At 43.9% G+C, this 20,000-nt stretch overlaps 1 protein-coding gene across 1 annotated transcript; it reads left to right on the top strand.

The window, feature by feature from the left end:
- Window positions 1-4,979: 4,979 nt before the first annotated feature.
- LOC136532367 (cytokinin dehydrogenase 7-like) lies at window positions 4,980-6,824 on the top strand. The gene is made up of 3 exons (XM_066524975.1): window positions 4,980-5,592; window positions 5,697-6,103; window positions 6,228-6,824. Exons 1-3 carry the CDS (start codon window positions 4,980-4,982, stop codon window positions 6,822-6,824), a joined length of 1,617 nt encoding a protein of 538 aa, XP_066381072.1.
- Window positions 6,825-20,000: the final 13,176 nt, after the last annotated feature.

Below are 20,000 nucleotides of genomic sequence, written 5' to 3'. Positions count from 1 at the left end.
CGTAGGTCTAGATTAACCATGACCTTTAGACGAAGACGGATGGTTTGCCCACCTCCGTTAATCCAAAAGGCCCGCCTCAGTTAGGTTTACTGTAGTAGTGAAAAGTGATATTTTATTCTCCTTCTATATGATGCTTCAAAGATATCTAGAAAGTTACCCTAAAAATAAGCTACAAATAAGAGTGTAATATTTGTTGTCAAATGTTGCATCATTTCCACAAAAGCCAAATAGATCAGAAAATTGCACTTGATCCCATACAAACTAAAGAACGCATATGCTGACCTATTTATCAAAATTATATTCTAGATAAATCGACTACAGCGTTAGGAGGTTGCAAACTAAATGACATGCATTGTAAAAACTCTAGACAAATCTCACAACATGACAATCGACTACACTGGTCAACGCAACATGATAGTCGATTATCATAAAAACCAACACTGGTCATCTTCTTTCCAATTTATTTTTCATAAATTATTTTTTGTTAAAATTACCCTTTAACAATGTCATATTTAATGGTTTCAAAAAACAGGGGGAGATGGACGCTTCGTTTCAAAATCGCGAGGGCAAAATCACAAAGTTAAAAAAAATAGAGGCAAAATCACCATTGCAGTCTATTTCCTAATTTTTTTGGGTTGTTAGGAGGCAATTGTAGATTGACTTGAATCTTTTAGAGAAGTCCATTTGTTCAAATTTGTTTTGGGTTGTTAGAGGGAAAAAGGCAACCGGTTAAGCTTTTGCTGGAATGCTCAAACACTGGTTGTAAAGAAAGACAATTATAGAAATTGCTTTAGATAAAAGAACATATATTTATCTGTGGTAATTACATTAAGATGATACCATTGATCTAATTAAGACTACTTCTGGTCTCTACATTGTTAGGATGCACACAAGCTACGATCATTAAAGGATAAGGACATGATATTATGTTATGGCGAGTTACAACTTACAACACACAGCATAGTCTTGTTTTGTGCATCTAGCAATGCATGGACCTCAAAGAAAAACCATCAAAAAGCAATGCCTGAAGTAGAAAACGACATACATGCACGCTGTCATTGCCATGATCCAAGTAGTATAGGCTAGACCATTGGTTTTCATCGTGGAGAGCAATTCATAACTCTAGATAATGCCCAAAGAGGAAGAAACAACAGCATTAGTTCCATGTACAACCAAGTCTATACCTAGGGATTTCTCTTCTTGTCACTTATATTACACTACTTCTGTTATTATCGTTACCATCTATAGAGTTAGAGGATTAACTATAACTTAGTCATTGAAAATCATATCAATCAATCATCTTTGACATACGCTTTCCCTGAGGATGTAAATACGATACTCGGAATACTCTCGGGTGAAGTTCTACATCGATATTCTGTGCGCTTGCGAAATTATCCAATTGAACATAAGAAATATCAACATACTATTTTGGAGTTGCGCTTATAGAATTTGCAGTAGGCTCTACCAAAATACTAATCTCTAGTCTTGATTGCTTTAACATCGTCATCTAGGGGTTTCTACACGATTCGACTCCACCGTTCTTAATATGGTGCAAGCTTGTGTCATACTTGTGATATCCTTTCAAAGACTAAGGGCTGCTGCGCATAACCAAGTGTATCAGATTCTAATAAGTGATATCAACACCAAGGTCGGATTGATTTGATTCTATGAGAAGGTCGGTAGGGCTAGGAAGTATAAAATTAAGATGATGTCAGGGATGTGGAATCAAGTAGAGAAATTTGATGGCAAAGGGAATTTTAGTGTAGCAATGCATGGTAACCTATGTGCTTGTCCAATAAGAATTGATTGATGTTCTTAAGGGGCACCATACTGGACAAGACAACTGATGAAGATTGAAAGGTGATGGAGTGGAAGGTCGTCAGTACAAGTCGACTATGTCTCTCTGATCAGGTAAAGTACTCGATAATCAAGGAGAATTCACCAATGAAATTATGGAATAGCTTAGAAGAGCCGTATATGGCAAAGTCGGTGATAAATCAGTGGGTACTAAACCATCAACTATTTAGGTTACGCATGGAGGAAGGTACATGATTCGTCAGCCATCTAAATGTCTTCAACAAGCTTGTTACACGCCTAGTGAGAACGATAAGGTCATCATATTGGCTTCATCCTTACCACCATCGTGGGAACAATTAGTGATAAATATTCTCGTCGGGAAAACCACTCTCAACTTCAATGTGAAAGTTGCATACCTATTAGAGGTGGAGTCCTTGAAGAAGTTATAGTAATCTTCATTCTCGAGTGATCAAGCTTTGACTATTTCAAGTGGAGCAGGAAAAGTCAAGAATCATGGGAAGAAGAAAGGCAAGAGCAAGGATAACACACATGCTATCTATGTGACAACGAGGGTTGCATGATAAAGTATTGTCGAAGTTTGAAGACTATGAGAGGAGCATGCTCAGTGGCAAGTGAGGATAATAAGTGATGTACTTATCGTTAGTCTACTAGGTAGTACTCATGATTGGATACTAGATTCAGAGAGTTGCTTCCATATATGTTCGGTGAGGGAGATGTTTGACGAAGGATCTCTACACCCGGCAAATAGAACTATTTAGTTAGTGGATTGCAAGGAGTATGGAGTTTGGTATATCCTGGGCTTGAAAATGAATCTAATATCTGTGAGGTCCTAGAACTCCAAGGTTGTGGCTTATCAGTTCAAGGTGGAGTCATGCGAGTTACATGCAAAGGGCAGGTAATTATGAAAAGTAAGGATTAATGGATGGTACTGCATGCTAGGAAATATTATGGGTGGTGCAACCATGGGGAGATTAGGTAAAAAATGATCAGAAGAAAGTCGTCTCGTCAAAGACAGATAGTCAAATCTCAATTGCAGTCTAGTGCAAGGCTGCAAAGACGGTTGCAAAATCTAACAGTCGTAAAGGTGAAGCTGCGAGTTGTTAGAAGAAGAAAGATATGGTGCAGACCAACCACACAGTACTTGCGAGCAAGTGGAGCTTGGAGGTGGTACAAACCTATGGCATGGTGGGCCATAGGAGAAGGTGGTGTGGTTAACCAAACTACATGACGAAGGAGCTCTCAAGTGGAAGGTTTAGGCACTCGAGCCTGGGCACTTAACACACATATTGTGATAATGTGCCTGAGCCCCTGTGGTGGAGGCACTCTTAATTGTGAGTGTATAAATAAAGAAAAGAGCTGACTTGGAGCGAATTATTGGACGAGCACAATGACTTCAAAGGACTAGATTCAAGGATGTTTGGTGGCTCAAATCCTACTTGTAATAGGACTAAGTAGAGGTGTGCTATTAGGACTTCTAGTTCTATTAGGACTTGAGTGCAAAATTCTACTAGGAGTAGGAAGCCTACTTGCATGTATGAGGGCTTTGGAAGAGACTATATAAACAAGGAGTAGAGGCCATAGGCATCAACCAAGCCAATACAAGGGCCTTATCCAAAGCTTGTAAGGAGCAATTAGGAGCACTCATAAGAATATTACAAAGTTATAGAGGGGGTTTAAAATATTTTTCATGATAAATGTAAGATGACTTTTATCTTTCCAACTAAATATGTAAAATCAACTAACATAGTAAAATAAACTTTTTAAAGCATATGAGACCTAGATATAATCTTTGACTAGTCTCTTTAATCAGAAACAAAAACAAGGGAATGAAACCAAATAACTATAATTTTTCTCTAGTTATCAAGTACATTTCTTTTCTTCTTGGCCAAAAATCCATCAATTTCAAGATGTTAAAAATAAAAATAATTCAAAGTTTACAAGTTTTATAATGCTTCCATTTATCAACGTTTGCAAGGACAAATAATAACTCCCCATAAATATAATTTGAGTTCTTGACTTTAATAACACACATATTCAACATCTCTCTATTTAGAGGCATTAATTCTTCATCCTCACCAGAGACATGGTAGTATTCAACCAGTTGACATATATCTGCAGATTTTATTTGGTCTGATAAACATAAGCCCCCCTATGTTCATGCATCCTCACATTTTTTGTACAATAATCCAGCCGTCTTGGAAGGATATATTTTTCTTGACATCGAGTTTAAATTTCTCATCTGAGCGCACATCAACTCACAGTTATAATATCATTGTGTTCAAAACAAAAAGTGCTTACGTTCCTGTTACTCCATTATTTATTCCTGCCGCAAATTAAATGAACAAACTCCAATGTCAATGCAGATATTATCTTCAATAGTTCAAGTCTATTCTATATGCTGTGGTAGAAAGCGACAGTCAATTTTCAGTTTACCTACTGGCATCATTAGTCTGTCTCCTCCGTTAGTTGATCCCTACAGTCACTTTTTTTTTCAAATTGCTGCGACGATACACAAGCTTCGAGTGGAACTGAGTTTCAGTTTGATTTTATCAAGCTTAAATTTTTGCTATATAGCTTAAATTTGATTTTAACAATTTTTAAAAGAAACACGAAGTGATTAAATTAATGAAATACATTTATTTGAGTTATTAGACCAACTAGAGGCTTACTGTTTGGCCACTATGTTATATAGATTATGTATTTTTCAGCCAGCAAGGCAGAAGAAATATTTATTTTATTATTCTCTGAACAAGCATATGGTCTTCAGAAACGAAGGCGAGGATAGAAAGAAATTGCTCTGACCAATAATCATTAGGATAATCTTTTTTTATGGTACATGAGGATACTCTCTCTACAAGTCAAAAAGCTCAAAACCAGTATATGGAACCCTGTTAACATAAGTTTTCTCCAGTCATGCTTCAGGTGCATTCCTATTTCTTTTTTCCCGAAAAGTCAATCAGTTCCTAAATAAATAAATAAACAAAGCTCTGGTGTACCTCCATTTGTCAACGTGTGCAAGGCTGAATGGGTCCTATAAATACCTGGGGAATTGTTGACCTCAACAAAACACAAACAATCTCTCCATTTCTGGTTTCTGATCACCAGAGTAGGCAACTCCACCGCCTCAAGTCAACTGCAGTGTTGCAGCAAGAGAACGAAGCATGGCAATAACTCGTTTCGCGGCGATCGCCGTCCTCACCAGCTTCCTCTCAGTCGTCGTTGCCGGCCAGCTCCGGCCGATGCCTGCCGCTGGCCTCCCCGGCGATCTTTTCGGCCTGGGCATCGCGTCGAGGATCCGCACAGATCGCAACTCGACGGCGAAGGCGTCGACGGACTTCGGCCAACTGGTGAAGTCCGCGCCGGAGGCCGTGTTCCATGCCGCCACGCCCGCGGACATCGCCGCGCTCATCCGGTTCTCCGCCTCGTCGGCTGCGCCGTTCCCCGTGGCGCCGCGCGGGGAGGGCCACTCCTGGCGCGGACAGGCGCTCGCCCCGGGAGGCGTTGTCGTGGACATGAGCTCGCTCGGGCGCGGTCACCGCGCGCCCCGCATCAACGTGTCCCCGGCCGGCGCGGAGCCGTTCGTCGACGCCGGCGGAGAGCAGCTGTGGATCGACGTCCTCCGCGCGACGCTGCAGCACGGCCTGGCGCCACGCGTGTGGACGGACTACCTCCGGCTCACCGTCGGCGGCACGCTCTCCAACGCTGGCATCGGCGGGCAGGCGTTCCGGCACGGCCCTCAGATCGCCAACGTGCACGAACTCGACGTCGTCACAGGTATCGATCGATATGATCATTACAGATAACAATAGTAATTATCCCCAGTGACAATTAGTAACACACGCATGTTAATAATAGTTTATGTATCATGGACAATGCAGGGACAGGTGAGATGGTGACATGCTCCAGGGACGTGAACTCGGACCTGTTCTTCGCAGCTCTGGGTGGATTGGGCCAGTTCGGGGTCATAACCCGTGCTCGGACCCGGCTTGAGCCGGCGCCCAAGAGGGTGCGTTGGGTTCGGCTTGCCTACTCGGATGTCGCCACTTTCACCAAGGATCAGGAGTTTCTCATATCAAACCGAACTGGTGAGGCCAGGTTCGACTACGTTGAAGGCCAGGTCCAGCTCAACCGGTCCTTGGTCGAAGGCCCCAAATCAACACCGTTCTTCTCCGGCGCCGATCTTACTAGGCTTGCTAGGCTCGCTTTCAGGACTGGGTCCGCGGCAATCTACTACATCGAAGCTGCCATGTACTACACCGAGGACACCGCCATATCTGTGGATAAGGTACAAATTAGCTCCAACACAAAATTCGAATCTAATTTCATTGTTATCACCATGATTTTACACCGCCTATCGCTCTGGATGAAAGAATTGAAAACTCATTCGATCTTGCTATTAATCGTTGCAGAAAATGACGGCACTCCTGGATCGGCTTAGCTTCGAGCCAGGGTTTGTGTTCTCCAAGGACGTGACGTTCGTGCAGTTCCTCGACCGGGTGCGCGAGGAGGAGAGGGTGCTCCGGTCAGCCGGCGTCTGGGAGGTGCCACACCCATGGCTGAACCTCTTCGTCCCGCGGTCTCGCATCCTCGACTTTGACAATGGCGTGTTCAAGGCTCTCCTCAAGGACGCCAACCCAGCCGGGATCATCCTCATGTACCCTATGAACAAGGATGTGTGGGACGATCGGATGACAGCAATGACCCCAACCACGAACGACGACGTGTTCTATGCCGTGAGTATGCTTTGGTCGGCATTGTCCATGGATGATGTGCCCCAGCTTGAGAGAGGGAACAAGGCGGTGTTGGACTTCTGTGATCAGGAAGGCATAGGATGCAAACAGTACCTGCCACACTACACATCTCAAGACGGGTGGCAACAACATTTTGGGGCAAAATGGAGCAAAATTGCTGAGCTAAAGGCTAGATATGATCCTCAGGCATTATTGTCGCCAGGCCAGAGGATTTTCTCAAAGCCAGTAGAGGCATCTGGCAGTGCTTCTGCCTGATTGCCCGTTCTCATAGTCTTAGCAAATAGAAATGATTTTTCTTATGTAGAATATATATGATAGGTGTTTCTTAGTATGATAGGTCTATTTGTACATAATTTTTTTTATTGTTAGGAGGCAATTGCAAATTGACTTGAATCTTTTAGAGAGGTCTATTTGTACAACTTTTTTTGGGTTATTAAAGGGTAAAAGCCAACTAGTTAAGCTTTTGCTTGAATGCTCAAACACTGGTTGCAAGTAAAGACAATTAGACCCCATTTGGATCCTTGGAATTGAATTCATTCTAAAAAATTATAATTTAGGTCCATATTAATTAAGTTAATATGGTTGTACGTGGAATATATTTGTATAGTATTGTTAGCTATGTAAGAGAGATGCTTATATGTTGCATTTCTACTATAGAGAAATGAGTTGGAAGAGCGTGCTATAAGTTAGAGAGTAGAAACATAGCATGATGATCTATAGAATCAATTTTCATCTTTCACCCTATGAATTTGAGATAGGTTTATATGTGAACTTTGAAAAGATGTGGAATCCTAAATTCCAAGCTAAATAGTCTAATCCATTAAGTAGATTTCAATTCCTCCAAAATGAAGGGATCCAAACGCCCCTTATAGAAATTGCTTTTAATGAAGGAACCTATATTGATCTAAGGTAAATACATTAAGATGATACATGTAAGGAAAATGGACCTTATAGGCCATTATGTTTGAATTTTGGTGTTTGATGATCAACGTGACCATTTAATTTGGACTAACGATGTTTGCTAGTATACAATGTATAGTTCAGATGGATGCAAGGTGGACTTAGACTTAGGCAAAGTGATGATCCGGATGGTCAACATCTCAAGTAAGACATTAGAAGGTATGGTTAAGACCTACAATATATGCTAGAAGTCTAAGACACCAAGAAATAGAAGGCCAGAAGAAAAGACACAAAAAAAATTAAAGCCACTAAAGCCGAGACAAAGATGGATGAATTGGACTTATGTCATGATTTTGGATCTGCTCAAATTGATATGATATCTGTTCAAAGTTGGGGAGCTTTTCATTAGCTTCTCAAAAAGTCCAAGATCATCAAAATTAAAGTTCGAAGCTAAAAGTTATATCTAATATATGAAAGTTTGTCGGGCTAAAAGCATTGTACCTTATAGTCTGAAGCTTATCAAATGGTCATAGGAACAATTCAATGGTCATAAGAACAATCTGATGCTCACAAGGCAAAATGGGGAAAACAGGATAACTTATACTCCGATGCTTATATTCCGATGGCCATAGAGACAATCCGATGCTCACAGAAAAGTGCATAACACCTAGTTTCAAACGGCTAGTCAAAGTAGCACCATCATATTGTTCTGATGGCAGGCATAGAAATAATCCGATGCTCACAAAAGAATGTGTAATGGCGAGTAACGACTAGTTTTGGATGTTGGGGCTATATATACCCTAACTTTTTTTTGAGCTACCCTATTGCTCGGTCAGCTGAGGGAAGTGTGTGGAGAGTTGAGGCTCATCCGTTTGTGCTCTAGCCACCAAAAGTGCTTACGAAAATATTAAGTGATTAGCGTAGGTGCTTTGCGAAGTACTTAGGCTAATTAGACCACCGCTAATACGCTTGTACCAGCGTCACTTGAGAATCACCCAAACCGCTAGTGCAAATTACATTTCCAGAATTTGCAAATTGGGTAAAAAAAAAAAGAGCAAAAACACCAGCTCCCATGGTGGCAAACCATGTAACAAGTTCAGTGGAATTGTCATATGAAATACGAGTGCTTGCAGCCATTGGGGATCGAAATACATCTTTAGTACTCATATGTTGCTTCACTACCACTACGCCTTTGTAACACCCAATTTTAAGGATAAAATTGAATGCACTAAACTCATGTGTGCTCAGGGATTAGTCACACACACAAGTTGACAAATTACAAAAGTATCATCATAGTGTGTCTTACATCACAATTAATACCATAACATAGTCTTACACAACACAACGAAAAATAAAAAGATAACTCTTTCGTAGAAGTTCCAACACAGGGACGGTCAACTAGTTGACCACAAGCCTAATAGTCCTCAGGAAAATCCTCATACTCGTTGACATCTGTTACCCATCCGGGATTTTTATCCAAATATTGAAAGTAAACAAGCGTAAGTACTTCCCGTACTTAACAAGATAACATGGGGTTATGAAAGCTCAAAAAGGTTGACTCTGGTTTACTGCGGTTATGCATTTTTAGTAAGTCAAGATTTTATCATCAGCTATTATCAAGTTATGCTTAAGCCCCAATTAAACCCACATGATTGGATATCAGAATCCATTGTGTCATATTATCATCGTAGGGCATCATAAATGAACAACAATAAATAACCAGTTATTCTGTGAGTTTTCTGGGCCACTCGTGACCGTGAGCACGGCTGTTATAACAGTTTGTAACCCTCTGCAGAGGTTGTGCACATTCACCACGAGTCGTGATTCCCTTATGCCCGGGTCAATTACTCCCATATCACTGCCAAGGTGAGCGGGCAGGGTACACTATGAAGCCATTTCATAGGTTTCTCTAACAAGTTAGGGCCGCTATATTTCCTCGGTAGGTAGATGTAGGAACCCCCTCCCCTTTCCTATGGCACAAATCCTTCGCGGCTACACACATAAGAACAGGGGCGGTCCTATACCCAACATGGCAAGCCCCTTTTGCACCATAAAGGTAACCTCTAATAAGCTAGAAAATGTCCTATTACTGAGCTAAAGTCAGAGCCACGTGACCCTCACGGTTGCACTATCAGTCCCAGCTTTTGCCGACAGATAAGTCCTTATGGAGGGCCGAGAGCATCATGATCGAAAGTCATTAACTCCTTCGTCCTATAATTTAGTTGTTTAAACGCCAATTTTACCTTTTCGTTCCATAGAACCATTACTCGTTATGTAGATCATGTATAGTTACATTGAGCGCTAGCAAACTACCCATATGCATATAACCCATAGGAGACAAGGAAACAAGATAATCAATCACTAGGATGTCCTTACGGGTATCACAATTAGACACATGCAAATGAGTAATTAATAAATGGTGAATAGGACATCAAGGTACATCCCATGCTATACTTGCCTTGGTTAGCAAACTCCTGCTGGTCCTGCTAATCGCCAAAGAACTCTTGGTCACCAACTTTCTCCTCACCGTCTGAACACGACCAACACGGCAACATACAACATTTTAGGAACATTCATGCAAAGCAAACAATCCTATAGTTAGAACAATACACTAGCAGTATAGAAAACAAATTAAAAAGTTTATGAAAAGATTCTATGTCTCGCTACGATCACGTCAACGCGAAGTTCACGAAAATCGGAGCTAAAACACGAAAGTTATGAATTAAACGGGGTTTCCTATAGCAATTTATTGAATTAAACCTAACCATAAAATTTAAAAGTTGCAAACATGGTTAACAGTGGTACTAACACGTAGATTATGCAATTACAAAACTAACGCAATTTGAACGGGTCGATTCGGAGCTAAAACGATGATTTTATAAGCAAAACAATGCGATGGCATTTCTGTAAATAGCACTGTTCGCCTAAACGGCCGTTTAGCCCGTTTACACACCGTTTAAACGCTACACGGTGGTACACTGTTTCCGTTTAATCGGTTGTTTTGACCGTTTAAACGGCCGTTTTTCCCGTTTAAACACCCGTTTTGCCCGAATAATAGGCTAAACGGTAGGTGACCGACTGTTTACCGTTTAGCGTTTAGGATAACACTGGTAAATAGGATAAACTATTTTAGATTTAAAATAAATCAATTCCAGAATTAATTAAAAATGGCCGAGGACTGCGGGTTCTATTTGACCAAACTCAGGGGTCTCTTTAGCAAAATGTCTCGCGAAGGGGTATCGGCCACCCTGGGCCTTTGATCACGTGATGGATGGCTAGGATTAAATTAGGGAGGGGAGAGGGGAGGTGACTCACCGGAGACGAAGCCGATGCGGCGGCGCTGCCATGGATGGCTAGGATTAAATCAGGGAGGGGAGAGGGGAGGCGACTCACTGGAGACGAAACCAATGCGGTGGCGCTGCCATGGTTGGCGGCGAGGAGCTCACCGGCGTGAATGGATCAGGCCCTACGGGCCATGGTTCTCCAATCCGAGACCACGGGGAAGATGGTGAGTTCACCCTAGGACAAAACACGGCCAGGGGATGGCTCACGCGGCGCTCGCCATGACCGGCAGCGAGGATGAGCTCATCGGCGCACTTGTCTAAGGCCCTAGAGGCCACAGTTCGACAAATTGAAGGCACCGAGAGAGAGGGGAACAAGGCGAAGCTCACCACGACTTCAATTAGGGCGGGGATGAACCGGAGATGATGAATGACGAACAATGGCGGCTCGTGAGCTCATGGTCTTCCCTGCTGCTGTGGTTTGGTGCTACGGTCTCCAAAGAAGAAGAAAACTACAGCGGGGGGCATGATGGGGTCTGGCCCTCTTTTGTAGAGGCCGAGGATGCGGACGAGGCGCCCACAACGCGAAGTGGAGCGGCGGTTCCGCCCTGACGGCGCGCAACGCGGAACGACCGGAGGTGAGAGGTAGTGTTGACGGCTAGGCCCAGGCTGTCAGCGGCAGGGAGAGGGAATGGGCGCGGCAACGGCCGCCTGGCCGAGCTGGGCCAGCCCAGGAAGGGAAGAGGGTAGGGCGAGCGGCCACGGGGAAAGAAAAAGACCAATCGGGCCGAAAGTGAGGAAGGGAGAGAGAAGAAAGAAATTCCTTTTCTTTTTCCAAATAAATTTTTCAAACTCATTTTCAAAAGGTTTTTAAAACCTTTTAGCATTTGAAACAAAACCACCCATCACAAAAATAAATATGCAACAGCATGAATGCATCAACATATTTCTATCCTTATATTTACTTTTAATTTCATAAAAAATATTATTTCCTAAATTTGAAAATCACATATAATTGCATAAATAAATCAAATTTAACTATTTTAAAATAATGTAAATTTTAGGGTATTACAATTCTACCCCCTTAAGAAGAATCTCGTCCTCAAGATTAGTTGATCGCTTACTCGAACAGCTGCGGATAAGATTTTCTTAGATCCTCTTCTCTTTTTCAAGTAGCCTCATCCTCGGTATACCGATTCCACTGTACCTTGCACATTTTTATAACTCAGCTCCTTGTAACTCTTTTTGCCGTCTGTAAGATCTTTATTGGATACTCTTCATAAGTGAGATCTTCCTTAACAGCAAGTTCTTCTAAAGGAATCTGCTCTTCTGGTACTCGCAAACACTTCTTTAATTGAGAAACATGAAACACATCGTGCACACCTGACAAACTCTTAGGCAGTTCCAACTGATAGGCTACTTCTCCACGTCTCTCTAGGGTCTTAAAAGGTCCAATATACCTCAGTGCCAACGTTCCTTTCATATTGAATCTTTTCACACTTCTCATTGGTGACACCTTCAAGTACACATAATCTCCAACTTTGAAAGTCAGCTCTCTTTTGCGATTATCAGCGTAACTCTTCTATCGGGACTGAGCCACTCTCAAGTTGTCCCTAATTATTCTCACTTGTTCTTCTGCGTCTCTAAGGACATCGGGTCCAAACACTTGAGTTTCACCAGTCTGATTTCAGAACAAGGGCATTCTACATTTACGCCCATACAACGCCTCAAAAGGTGCCATCTTGAGACTCTTCTAGTAACTGTTGTTGTACGAGAACTCAGCATATGGCAGACTCTTATCCCAGCTTGTACCATATTGCAGTGCACAAGCTCTCAACATATCTTCTAAAATATGGATGATCTTTTCAATCTGTCCATCAGTTTGTGGGTGGTAAGCAGAGCTGAAATTCAACCTTGTCCCCAAAGATCTATGTACTTTCTGCCAGAATTACGACGTAAACTGAGTGCCTCTATCAGACACAATTTTCTTGGGAACACCATGTAAGCACACTATCATTTCCATGTACAACTTTGCTAGCCTTGTACCTGTATAGGTAGTCTTGACTGGTAGAAAGTGAGCAACCTTGGTGAGTCGATCCACTATTACCCATATTGAATCATAACCTCTTTGAGTATGGGGCAAACCTACGATAAAATCCATATCAACTTCTTCCCATTTCCATTTAGGAATCTTTATTGGTTGTAGCAACCCTGCAGGTCTTTGATGCTCAGCTTTCACTCTTTGACAAGTGTCACACAAAGCCACATACTCTGCCACATCTCTCTTCAAACCATACCACCAATACTTCTCTTTGAGATCCAAATACATCTTGGTACTTCCGGGATGTATAGAATAAGCAGACTCATGTGCCTCTTGCAGAATTTCATCACGGATAACCTTCACTTTAGATACACATATCCTTTTCCCAAACCAAAGAGTACCATTCTCATCCATCCTGAATCCTAGTGCCTTTCCAAGCACTACATTCTCCGCTATCTCCTTAAGTTTTTCATCCTCCAATTGACCTTTGCGTATCTCTTGCTCCAATGTAGGCTCTATCACCAATTCTATTGCATTAGTGACAAAACTCAAGTTGAGATACTCCATTTCAACACACAACTCTGTTGGCATCAATGTCATCCGAAGTCCCTTAGCATAACTCTTCCTACTAAGTGCATCAGCTACGACATTTGCTTTTCCTGGATGATAATGCACTTCCAAATCATAGTCTTTGATCAATTCTAACCAATGACGTTGTCTCAGATTCAGATCTGATTGGGTAAAGATATACTTCAAACTCCTATGGTCTGTATAGATATCACTCTTATGCCCAATTAGATAATGTCTCCAGATTTTCAAAGCATGAACCACAGCTGCCAATTCCAAGTCATGAGTAGGGTAGTTCAACTCATGTTTCCTCAATTGTCTAGATGCATATGCCACCACTCTTCCTTCTTGCATAAGCACACATCCAAGACCCAAACGAGATACATCACAATATATAGAGAAGTTCTTGCTTAAGTTAGGCAAAATCAATAATGGAGCTGTAGTCAATCTCTTCTTTAGCTCATCAAAGTTTGCCTGGCATTTATCAGACCATATAAATTTAGCATTCTTTTCCAATAGAGCTATCATAGGCTTAGCAAGCTTGGAAAAACCTTCAATGAACCTCCTGTAATATCCAGCCAATCCCAAAAAGCTACGAATCTCACTTACATTGGTTGGTGGTTTCCAATTCAATACATCTTGCACTTTGCCTGGATCCACTACTATTCCACCATTAGAGACAACATGACCTAGAAAAGAGACCTCCTTCAACCAAAACTCACACTTGCTCCGCTTAGCGTACAACTTATGTTCTCTAAGCTTTTGCAAGACTGTGGGGGTATTAACCCCTATACCCTTATGGCTAGGCTTGGGCCGGCCTGGACCAGGGGGTCTGTCCCACTAGAAGACTACGCGTGGCCTAGCCAATCTATTCGGAGTCCCACGCAAGGAATCAAGGCAGATTTGGAGATCAAGCAAGATCCTGGTCGGTTAGAATAGGAATCCTTATCTGGCCACCTATGGCAATTGTAACCGGTTAGGATTAGTTTCTAGATCTATAACCCTACCCCCAGACTATATAAGGTGGGTAGGGGACCCCTCTAAAAAATATCTCTCATTGACATACAACAATACAATCAGACGCAGGACGTAGGTATTACGCCTTCACGACGGCCGAACCTGGATAAAACCTCATGTTTGTCTTGCATCACCATCTTGTTTGTAGCTTGCGCATCTATCTGCCGATAATCTACTACCTTGGGCATACCCCTAGATAGATTGCCGACCATATTTCGTCGATAGTGGCGCACCAAGTAGGGGGGTGTGTACTGCTCTCTAGACAAACAAGATGGTCATCATCCCTGGTTCCATGGCTGCGCCGAACGGCCTCACGTTCACCATCGGCCAGATCACTTGGACCACTGGCTCCGACGACTACATCACCATGACCACGGAGGAGGCATAGATTCAATCTGCGTCGAGCACTGCTTCATCTGCATCGGCTACGGCTCTGACCACGGTGGATCTGACTCTGGCCATGCTAGCATCATCTTAAGCCACGCCAATAACCCGTTGTCCGCTTCCTCACTACAAAGGGAGGCAGATCGACAACACCGACCTGCTCGACTCCATCGATCGGGTCGGCACCAAACTTGCTGAAACCCTAGCTCTAGTAAGTTTGATTCAAAGTCAACCTAATGAGTAGGTAACCACTACCCACAACAGATCTACCCAACCAGCTTGGGCCAGTCATCCTGCATGACTCGGTACCGATCTCATGGTCACATCTACTCCTGAAGGGCGCTTCGTTCATCGCCGGCCAGCCCCTGCGACGGGTCTCCAGCTCTCCAAGTACGAAGCCTCAATGGAGAACTACCAGGCTCAGCCCTATGGCCTACGCAACTTCATCAACATGGTCCAGATTGAGAAGTATCAAGAAGGATCGGTCCACACAGTTCAAGATAGTGGCTCAAGCTCCCTGTCTGGCATCGCATCTAATGGCTCCGTCCACACCGAGCTCCAGCATCATGACAATGAAGGCATTGAATACGATCTAGATATCCTAGACCACGCCCCAGGGTTCCCACGATTCCCATCCTTCCCACCAAGGCGAGGAGACTTGATCAATGTTGTTAGTAATGACGAACCACCGACAGTTGGCGAAACAGAACAAGAAAGGCTAGCACGCGAAGCACGCAATATTGATCGGTTTAATCGCCGACAAGTCGATGCCGAGGCAGAAGAGGAGGCACAACGCATAAGGGTCCAGCCACGTGACCTTAACAATGCCTTTGATAGGGTGGGGGACAAGCAGGTCTTTAGGACTCCAAGCACCAATGTAGCTGTTGCTATGGCGACAATGCAATGACTACCCAATACCCTAGAAATCCAGGCAGTTCGTGATGATATACAAGCTTACCTAATGGCTGCTATGGCCCAGACCACAGAGATTGTAAATCAAGCCCAGGCTCCATCCATCTTGGTCAAATCAAGCCACAGCCGCCAGTACTCAAGTCGCTCACAGCCACCCAACCAATGTGGCTCGCGCAACAATGACCCATCAGATAACCATCATGGCAGAAATGATGGTCATGATGGTGGTTGGGACGACAACCGCCGTGACTACCAGGAAGACAACCGCCGAGACAACCGCGACAATCGCCGTGATAACCACAGTCGCAGGGTTAACTAGGGTGGCAATCGGGGTCGCTGTGATGGCAATAACGATCTCCGCCATTCCCTCAGAGAACGCGATCTACGTGATCGCATTAACCAAAGAGCCAATGATCGTGCATCCCATGAAAGCTATCGCCGTATGGAATATGATACTACCCATGGCCCTCCAGGTTTGAAGCAGTTTACTCCACACCTTCGCCAAGTCATATGGCCCAAGAACTTCAAGCTCAAAAAACTTTAGAAGTACGATGGCAAGGAGAACCCCGAATTATGGGTCATGCTCTATGAAACCGCGTGTAGATCAGCCATGGCTGATGAGCACGTCATGTATAATTACTTCCCAGTCACCGTCGGCCATGCAGGCCACCAATGGCTGGTCAGCTTGCTGGTGAACTACTTTGATTCTTGGCAAGAGCTCAAGCAAGCATTCATCGACAACTTCATTGCTACTTGCGAGCAACCCGGCAACAAATATGATCTACAATGGATTCGAGATCATAAAGATGAGCCACTACGTGAGTACGTCCGATACTTCTCAGAGATGCGCATCAAGGTCCCATCAATCTTTGACAATGAGGCAATCGAGGCTTTCATCACTGGTCTCCGCTTCCACGATGCCCTAAGGGACAAGCTCCTCCACAAGAGACCTAAATCAGTCACAGCACTCCTAGCCACTGCTAAAAAATATGCAGATGCTGATGATGCTAAAAAGATAATCATCAAAGAAGCAGCAAGGGTTCCACGCTCCGACCACCCCCTACACTGCAACGACTACCATGGCAACCATGGTCAGAACGACAATTTTGATCGCCCCAACCAGCGCAATGATTCCCGCAACCACCACGACCAGCGTAATCAGCGGCGTAATCGTCATGACGATTACAGGTGCAAGCGTGCTTGGGAAGACGATTGCAAGGTCAACACCATTAAAAAAGGTGGCGGACATCGCAACTATGAAGAGGACTACACCAAAGCATTGAAAGGACCCTGCCAGCTCCATCCCAAGTCAAGCCATACCATGGAGAATTGCCATGTTCTCAAATCTATCTACACACGCCAACAGGCTCTGGATACATCCAACAAGCCTAACGACGTAGGGGAGCAGCGTAATGAGGACAACAACGATGAAGACATAGATCCCTATCACAAGTACATCAAGCCAACCAACCGCGTCCACACCATCATTGGGGGCAAAGTGTCCATTGAGACCAAATGAGAATGCAAGCTGCTCGCTCACGCTTGCTTGAACATGGCCAACGCCGACAATCTCATCGCCGATCCATGGCTCCCTCCTTGGTCTCACTGTGAGATCTCCTTCAGTAGAAAGGACCAATGGACTACAATACCTGAGCCAGGGCATTTTCCTCTAGTTCTCGATCCTTGTATCAACAAGGTTCAGTTTGACAGAGTGCTAATTGACAGTGGCAGTTCCATCGATATACTATTCAAGAATAGTTTGCCAACCCTAAAGATAACCCAAGCTGATCTCAAGCCATATGAGGCATAGTTCTAGGGTGTTCTCCCCGGACAGAGCTCCACACCTCTCGGGCAGATCACGCTACCTATGCAATTTGGTACCCCAGACCACTTCCGCATCGACTACGTCAACTTTGTGGTCGCTGACTTTGAAGGCACCTACCATGCTATCCTTGGCAGACCAGCGCTCACCAAGTTCATGGCCATGCCTCACTACAGGTATTTGGTGCTCAAGATGCCTACTAAGAAGGGGGTTCTAACTCTCAGGGGCAATGTATACACAGCTTACACCTATGAGGATGACAGCTTCAAAATAGCAGAGGCTCACGACCTCTCTATTCGCATGGCCAAGATCATGCTCGACGCCAAGAAGACCCCAACCAACCACCTGGAGATCCCAAAGCTCGAGGCCCCATGCAAGAACATCAAGTCTAAAGAGCACAAAGCGATCCAGCTGGTCGACGGTGATCCTAGCAAAATGGCCCTTATCGGGGCCAACCTGGATCCTAAATAGGAAGACGCACTCGTCAGGTTCTTGAAGAGCAACGTGAGTGTGTTCGCATGGAAACCCGCTGACATGCCCGGTGTACCTTGGAACTTGATTGAGCACTCCTTAAATGTCGATGGTAAGGCCAAACCTGTCAAGCAGAAGCTACGACGGTTCGCTCACAACAAAAAGGAGGCTATTAGGGTAGAAGTTACATGGCTTTTGGCAGCTGAATTTATCAAAGAAGTATATCATCTGGAGTGGTTAGCCAACCCAGTTCTTGTACGCAAAAAGAATAATGAATGGAGAATGTGCGTTGATTACACTGATCTCAACAAACACTGCCCTAAAGACCCTTTCGGCTTACCTCACATAGACAAGGTCATAGATTTAACTACCGGTTGTGAGTTGCTTTTCTTTCTTGATTGCTACTCTGGTTATCACTAGATCGCTCTCAAAAAGGACGACCAGATCAAGACATCCTTCATCATGCCCTTTGGCACCTACTACTACATGACCATGTCGTTTGGGCTCAAGAACACCGGGGCTACCTATCAATGCGCCATACAGGCCTGCCTCAAAGATGAGATAAAAGATGACCTCATCGAGGCTTATGTTGACGATGTAGTTGTTAAAACCAAGGAAGCATACACCCTTGTTGACAACCTCGAATGTACCTTTGCAGCTCTTAACACATTCCAATGGAAATTAAACCCAAAGAAGTGTATCTTTGGTGTTCCATCTGGTATATTGCTCAGCAACGTCGTCAGTCACGATGGCATACACCCTAACCTAGAGAAGGTAAAAGCTGTCTTGGACATGAAGCCGCCCAAAAAGGTGAAGGATGTTCATAAGCTTACCGGATGCATGGCTACCCTCAGTCGTTTCATATCAAGATTAGGCGAAAAAGGACTACCATTTTTCAAGCTGCTCAAAGCATCCAAGAAGTTTGAGTGGTCGGAGGAAGCAGACGCTGTCTTTACACAGCTGAAACAATTCCTTACAGCACCTCCAGTCCTCACTGCTCCCAGAGAAGACAAAACCCTCCTGCTTTACATTGCGGCAACTAATCGAGTGGTCTCCACTACCATGGTGGTCGAGCGCGATGAGCCTGACCATGCCTACAAGGTACAGCAACCAATTTATTTTGTCAGTGAGGTGCTCAATGAATCCAAGACTAGGTACCCACAGATTTAGAAACTGATCTACGCCATACTGATTACATCCTGAAAGTTGAAACATTACTTCGATGGATATCGTGTGGTGGTCATGACCGAGTACCCTCTAGGAGACATCATTCACAACAAGGATGCAAGCGGGCACATCATCAAATGGGCAATGGAGCTATGTCCTTTCTCCTTAGAATTTGCAAGCCATACTACAATCAAGTCTCAGGCACTTGTCAATTTCATCATCGAGTGGATAGACTTAAGCACACCTGCCTCTCAGGGGCCCACCGAGTATTGGAAGATGTACTTCGACAGCTCTCTCAACATCGATGGCATAGGAGCAGGAGTCCTTTTCATATCGCCATCCAAGGAGCAGCTTCGATACGTCCTTAGGATTTATTTCTCGGCGTCTAATAACACTGCCGAGTATGAAGCATGCCTACATGGTCTGCACATTACGGTCGAGCTCGGTGTCAAATGTCTCTATGTCTATGGAGGCTTGGCTCTAGTCATCAACCAACTCAATAAGGACTAGGATACGACCAGCGAAAAGATGGATGCATACTGCAAATCGATTAGAAAGCTGGAAAGCAAGTTCTACAGCATCGAGTACACACATGTGGTCCAGGACAAAAATTAAGCAGCAAATACGCTGTCAGAGTTAGGATCATCCTGAGCCAAAGTCCCACATGGCATATTTGTTCAAGACCTGCTCATGTCTTCCATCAAAGAAGAAGATCCTGCGGTCGACAAGCCTCCAGACCAGCTATTGGTGGCTACAGTTCCAGCGTCAAACACCATCGAACCACCTCCAACCACTAAGGAGCCTAACTGGAGAGTACCTTTCATCAAGTACCTGACAGATGGTAGTAGTTACATTGATCGGACAGAAAA

Source organism: Miscanthus floridulus, unplaced genomic scaffold (genome assembly GCF_019320115.1).
Source record: "Miscanthus floridulus cultivar M001 unplaced genomic scaffold, ASM1932011v1 fs_590_3, whole genome shotgun sequence".
Lineage (NCBI taxonomy): Eukaryota > Viridiplantae > Streptophyta > Magnoliopsida > Poales > Poaceae > Miscanthus > Miscanthus floridulus.
Note: the sequence above shows the minus strand (reverse complement) of the source record. Positions and strands in the feature narration are given on the sequence as shown.

Bases quoted from the DNA above. Each gene is read 5' to 3' on its own strand.
- LOC136532367 (XM_066524975.1), top strand. From the start codon at position 4,980: ATGGCAATAACTCGTTTCGCGGCGATCGCCGTCCTCACCAGCTTCCTC. The intron at 5,593-5,696 runs GTATCGATCGAT...TGGACAATGCAG, and splicing joins CGAACTCGACGTCGTCACAG to GGACAGGTGAGATGGTGACA. The intron at 6,104-6,227 runs GTACAAATTAGC...TAATCGTTGCAG, and splicing joins CCGCCATATCTGTGGATAAG to AAAATGACGGCACTCCTGGA.